Source organism: Haliaeetus leucocephalus, unplaced genomic scaffold (genome assembly GCF_000737465.1).
Source record: "Haliaeetus leucocephalus isolate CR32 unplaced genomic scaffold, Haliaeetus_leucocephalus-4.0 Scaffold395, whole genome shotgun sequence".
Classification (NCBI taxonomy): Eukaryota; Metazoa; Chordata; class Aves; order Accipitriformes; family Accipitridae; genus Haliaeetus; species Haliaeetus leucocephalus.
The window spans coordinates 2,224,887-2,230,970 of record NW_010972831.1 but is presented as its reverse complement, the minus strand read 5'-3'; the positions used below and the strand labels follow the sequence as shown (position 1 = coordinate 2,230,970).

General features: G+C 47.3%; 1 protein-coding gene across 1 annotated transcript in view; it reads right to left on the bottom strand.

Annotated features, from left to right (window-relative positions):
• Positions 1–268, bottom strand: part of MMP28 (matrix metallopeptidase 28) — a 17,787-nt gene extending 17,519 nt beyond the window's left edge. The window contains exon 1 of the mRNA XM_010573910.1: positions 245–268. Coding sequence (XP_010572212.1) covers positions 245–268 — 24 coding nt within the window. The remainder of the gene's footprint in view (positions 1–244) is intronic.
• Between the last annotated feature and the right edge of the window lie 5,816 nt (positions 269–6,084).

The following is a 6,084-nucleotide window of genomic DNA, read 5'->3' as shown; positions in this document are numbered from 1 at the left end:
GCTCCCGTACGGGAGAAACGATCCCTTGCGCGTTCTCCACCGTCCTTTCCCAGCGGAGCGATGCCCCTTCGCTCCGCAGCCCGCTCCCGCACGCCGTACGCGTACGGCTTTGCCACGGAGGGGAAAGGGAGCCGAGCTCAGGGCGAGGGGTAGCCGTGGAAAAAGGCCCCTTGGGAGGTTCAGGCCGCCACAACCCCGTCTCCAGCCTTGGGGAAAGGCTGGGAGAGCTGCCCCGGGGACTCACCCCGCAGCCGGCTCGCTCCAACATAGCGCCGAGGACGGAGCCTTCTTCCCCTCGGTCTCCCCTGCGCGGCACCTCCGCTCCCGGGCATCGCTAACTCACCCCATCCATCGCAGAGCGGGACACGCACGGTGGCTGCGTCAGGATGCATCCACCCCGCTGCGGGCACCTGCTCTCCGGGCTGGATGGGGAGCGGAGCGCGGGCGGGTTAGGGTGCTGGGACAAACCTCCCGCTAGCTGTGGCAGCTAGGCTTGGGCTCTGCCCGGTTTGAAGCTGGGGGAAAGAGAAGGAGAAAGCGAGGCCAGCTTTTCATAAACCTGCGTTCACCATGGTCCCCAGCACACGGATGCAGAGCGGACGAGGGCTTGGACGCAGGGGGCACCTCTCTGAGAGTGGCCAGCACTAGCCACGAGCACAGCAAGGCAGGAGGCTGGACAAGCAACACTACCCCTCTTCAGGGGTCTGGTAAAAACAACCCCACATGTAAGAAAAACACACTCTCAAGCTTTACAGAATAACCCCCCCACTCAGGGTTGTGGGCTTGCACTGTTTATGCCTAAATTTCCTTCCTCGGCATGGGACTTGGTCACCCACGGACAACGAGGGGCTGTTTACCACCCAAGGCAACAGGGTGCACGTGTGTCAGCATTGCAGCTCTCCTGCAAATGGTACACAGCTGATGATCTTGCAGTTTCCAGTGGCAACTTACCAGCTCTGTTTACTCCCTGCAGTATTTTGTTTGACTATTTTGTTTTAATTTGACTAAAGCAAAAGGATGTTTTGATTCTGCTTTGGTTTGGGGGAAAAAAATAGGATGTGACTTATATCTGCTTTTGTTTTCATGCCAGCTTCAACCACACACCTATTTTAAAGCTCACAGGCCTCTTCCTCTTCTTTTTAATCATGCCAAAATCTGAAGTTACAGGAGCATCTGTTGAGTGCAGCTTGAAGAGATCCACAGGGATCCTGTAACACATCGCTTTTCAGCCAGACACGGCTTAGCATGTACGGAAGGGAAGCGGGATTCAAAGGAGAGAGAAAGGGATCTGCATAACATGGCAAAATAAGGAAGTCGCTGAGCCACGGGCAGAAAAGTACGGATAGGAGAAATGAAGAAGGTCACGGCTGGGCCAGCAAGCGCTGACCGACGGGCTGCGGGGACAGCACGGAGGGCGGCTGGCATGCCGTAAGGGGCTGGTGCAAGGGGAATACTTGGCCTTGGTACAGAGATCCAAGAGCTGGCCACTCCTCATGCAGGTCAGCCCAACGCTTCCTTTCAAAACAAGAGCAGCTCTGTCTGCAAACGCATCCGTGTTTGGTTCGTATCTAGGAAGCAACTGATCCATCTGCTCTTCCACTTAAGAATATGGATGATGAGAAAGTGACTGGCTCAGCTCCAGCAAGAGCAGGAAACTCCCCCCTCTGCTCATTGTAATGTGGGGAAGCGTCTGGGAGGGCACCTGCAACCCCCGGAGCAGCCAGCTTTCCGACCTGGCATTTCCCGGGGCTGCCGCGTGAGTCCTTAGGGTTCGGGGCATTCAGACAGAGAAGAATCCAGCCCAGTCTTGGAGATGCCAAATCACAGTTCTCTGCAGCCTTTTGGCTCGGAGTATAAAGATGTTTATCCAGCTGCTGTAATCAGAATGGTATCAGGAACAGAAAAGCTATCTTGTGGAAAGGTGAACAGATTTCCAACTCTTTCAGCATTAGGTAAAAGCTCAGAATTGGGGCACAAGAAAGTTTGAATCTTTGTAACTTCTACCCCAAAACTGAAACCTGAGAAGTTAAGCCTATGGCAAATAGCTGATAAAGTTTTACGGAAAAACATTCTCGGAAGAGCATGATAGATCAATCCATACAAGTTCTGGTTGCCTAAACATTGCTGGTTTCTTGGGTTTTTAGACAAAATCCCATCTCCCTTGAATTTCACGCAAAAGGTCTCAATGCAGTCAGCTAGCTTGATTTCTAAACCCTTTCCTAAGATGATTCCACAGCTTGAACTTGGGAGATCCAGGGGGTTCCTAATTTAATACCATTAGCATATTCACCTGAAAACATCACAGAGAACTAGATGTTGTTACCACAGACATGGAACCTGGAATCGGGGGGGCTCGTTTGTCGGTACGGGTGCAGCGTAGAGCAGTTGAGCGTTGCAGAGCCAACAGCTGAACCGCTGGTGAATCACCGCCTGCTTCCGGCAGAGGTGAGCTCCAAGAGGAGTTTATAAACCAACATTATAAAACGACGCTGTAATGACGTGAAATTTCTCAGAGCAGCTTTTAATGTTTACCACAACTGATAAGCAAATAGCAACACCATTACTCCTCTGTGGCAGTTTCTACCCAGGATGGATGTGATGCACAAGAACTGCCAGTTTAAAGTCTTTAAATTTTTGCACTAAGAACACGTTCAAGTTGTTCCATTTCATCCACTCGAGACAGCACCTCTCGAGAACAGTCATTCTTCAAATGTTTGCTGCTCAAAAACAGTTGCAGCAGCTGGGGGGCAATAGGATGGCTCGCTGGGTGCTGTGTCAGGCAATGTCAAAAATATTAACCCTACTGCTGCAAGGTGGCCAGATCTGGGATCACTTCAGTTCAGATCAGATGGCCACAGTCATGCCTTTCCCTCCTGCCCTCTGGTATGGGCAGCAACCCTAGCTTGCAAGAGTCAAATCAAATTCTTTACACAGGCACAAGAAGCTTATGTTCCCCTGGCTTTAGCTGTCACAAGGGTAAAGCTTTTCTGCTTAGACACAGTTTTCTTGGGTCCTTCATTGTGCACGGTAAGTTCTCACAAGTCAAAGGACTCCCCCGTGTCCTTAACTCCTTAGGTAAGTCTGTCTAGGCCAGTATCCTGTCTTCAACAGAGCCAGGAACAGATACTTATCACAAGGGTGTATAGGAAAAAAAGAAAATGCAAAATCCATACATGCTTTTCTTGACTTTACCTTTTGTGTCCGGAGTTCCTGGGAAGTCGGCAAGGTCAAGAGAGGCTGCGCCCAGCTCACAAGCCCCCCTACAAATACATCAGCACAAGTTGTTCTGCATTTGCTGGAACAGTTTGACTGGATCTCAGCAGTTACTTGCTCAGAGGACAGCTAAAAGCATGCATCTCTCTTTCTAGGATCAGGGTGTCACCCAAGTTCCAGCAGACATCATCATGTTAGTATGAAAAGGGGACTTTCAAGCCCTTTTGCAACTTGGGGTGCTTTCCGACAGCTGTGTTTTATTACAACAGCTTTACAAGCAATTTCTACAGCAGCATTAGCAACACCATCTACTGGGGACAACGTCACGCAAGTTCTTTGTTACCCTGGAAATGGGAATTATCATTTCTAAATTAGACAAAGCAGCACTGGCTGAATCCTGGCCTCAAAATCCCAAAGACTCAAGCTATCGACTTTAGTCACTGCTTCCATATCTCTCTCTAGGACTGTGGTATTTGAGCAACTTCAGTTGCATTACTTCTTAGGGTGAGGTGGGTTTGGCTGTATAGAGCCAGCACGGAAACTATTTGGCTGTCTCTTAAATTGTTTAGCTATTTTTGTTGCATTTCAGCTCTGTAATGATCACATGCCTCTTTTACATTGGCATCCCTCTGTTACGCTTTTCTCCATAAAGTCATTGTTGAGCTTGGCAAGTGCTAGATGTGTTTTTATAAATAAACCACCAGCACTCCATACAGGACTGATTTCCAAATCTAAAACCTCGCCGCTTCGAAAATGTATTGGAGGATAGACCATAAAAAGAGATGAAGGAAGCAGAGCATAGCTGTTCCCAGCTCAGACAGCCCAAATTGCTCCTTCTGCTGGGATAGCCTCTCTTGGTTTTCCACCTCCTGATAGGTCTGCAATCCTCTCTCCTTAGTTTGCAGTTTTATTATATGAACTCCTACCAAATTCTCACAGAGCACCTACTGAAGATAAATTCAAAGTAGGATTCATGAGATGTGCCTTTTATTTTTGATTCAGCTGTTGGTCTGTTAAAAGATTACTTGCCACAGACACCTTCCTCACCTGTTTAAAAAAAAAAAAAAAGGCAGCATTTCTAGTATCTGTAAAACCCTGTCTTCTTATGAACAGTGCTGACCATCAGTAAAGCATTTTATTTGCATAGTATTACAAATAAATCCCTAGGAACAGGAGCAGCTAGTTGCAGTGCCAGAAGTGCTCACTTAAATATGCAACCTGCTCAGTTTATCTAACTAAATGCAGGAATATTCCTAGCATGACTGTAAGGCCTTGTTTTTAAAAGAGCGGTCTGCTTAACCAGAGTGCAAGAGGTTAACAGCAAATGTTTCCATGCCAGGAAGAGCTAAAATTCATTCAATCCTTAATATACTAGCTACTGGTTTGGTTTTTTTTTCTTTTAAGCTTTTTACTTTTCTTTTAACCTCAATTAAAGCTTATCCTGCTGAACTTCAGGCAGTTGTGGAGAAACACTGCAGTGCTAAAGGACTTAGCAGAAACAGTCGGAGGGCAATGACACAGTTAAACCGTCATCTGGGTTTACATCTTTTACAAAACATCACTTCCCAGGCCTCTCTAAACAAATTTAACTCTCTTTACACCAAAAGCAACTAAAAACCATACATGCCATCAAACTAGTACCACCCTTTCCCTGTTTGACCTGCTAGTTTGCTTAAGACAAAACAGCTGGTGAAGAAGATGTCTTCACTGTCTTAAAAACCACGTAGGAACACAGGTTGTTTTGCCCCGATGTAGAATAGAACGTAAACAAAACAAACGTTCAGCATTGTTGCCAGGCTGGAAAAGCTGTGAAGGCGGTGACACCTCCAGCAGTTTCGTGGCTTGCTTGAATACCAGCCTACTTAGTAATCCAGTTGGGTAGTGACTGTTTAAAGAGATAAGTGCTCTTAGCCCGGGGGAGAAAGCAAGGTTGGAAGCCAAGTCAGCATTAAATGGAGCTAGAACTGTTACTCCCAATATTGTAAGTACCAGCTTTTTCAACCGCCATTCCTTTCCCCAGGAGGGAAAAAGCGAGAGCCCCACCAAGGAACTCGTGTGACCAGACAGGCGACACCGCGCCTGCCTCGGAGCAGCTGGGTTTTGCTCAGCTCAGCCATTCCTCCCTCTCTCCGCACAGCTTTGAGGACTCAAGGTGCAGCCCCAAGGAAGTGTTTGCACAGTGCAACGCGCCAGCACAGCTGTGTTCGGGAAGAAACTTTAGGCAGCGACAAGTCCCATTCTGTTCTCAACTGCTTATCACTGCTTTCCTCTTTCACCCCATCCAGCAGCCACCACTCCCTCAGATCTGCCAACGCAGCTAGGTGCAAGAGCACCGTCTAGCCTGCACCGGTCAAAATAATCACACTAGCTTAACAACGATAAACACTTGGACTTTTCTAGCCTGGCTCATTTTTGACAGAACCAAGTTAGGACTATCAGTCCTTGGATCTTAAATCAAGCAAAACAACAGATACGGAATTTATTTGTCTACAGTTTGCCTTTCTAAAGCCTCACCCATACATTAAATTTTATAATGTCACTGATATATATACATATACACACCCCCCTCAAATTCCACTGTTTTAAGAGCCATTCAGAATTTGCATTTAAGCCATTCAGAATTTGCAACAAATGCCTTTTCTGACAGCAGCAACAGTACCCGTGCTTTCCAGGAGAAACCTTAAAAAGGCACAGCATAGTTACTACATTTACAGCCACGGGTAATTGCTGATTTGAACTTAACCGTTACCATGACCATAAATGTACACCAAGCTAGGGAGTTGGCTTACAAACATTAACAAAAGCCATTTTTGCTCATTTCTTTGTGAGAGGTCATGGATATTGTGCAGCTGTACACCCAGTTATCAAGAC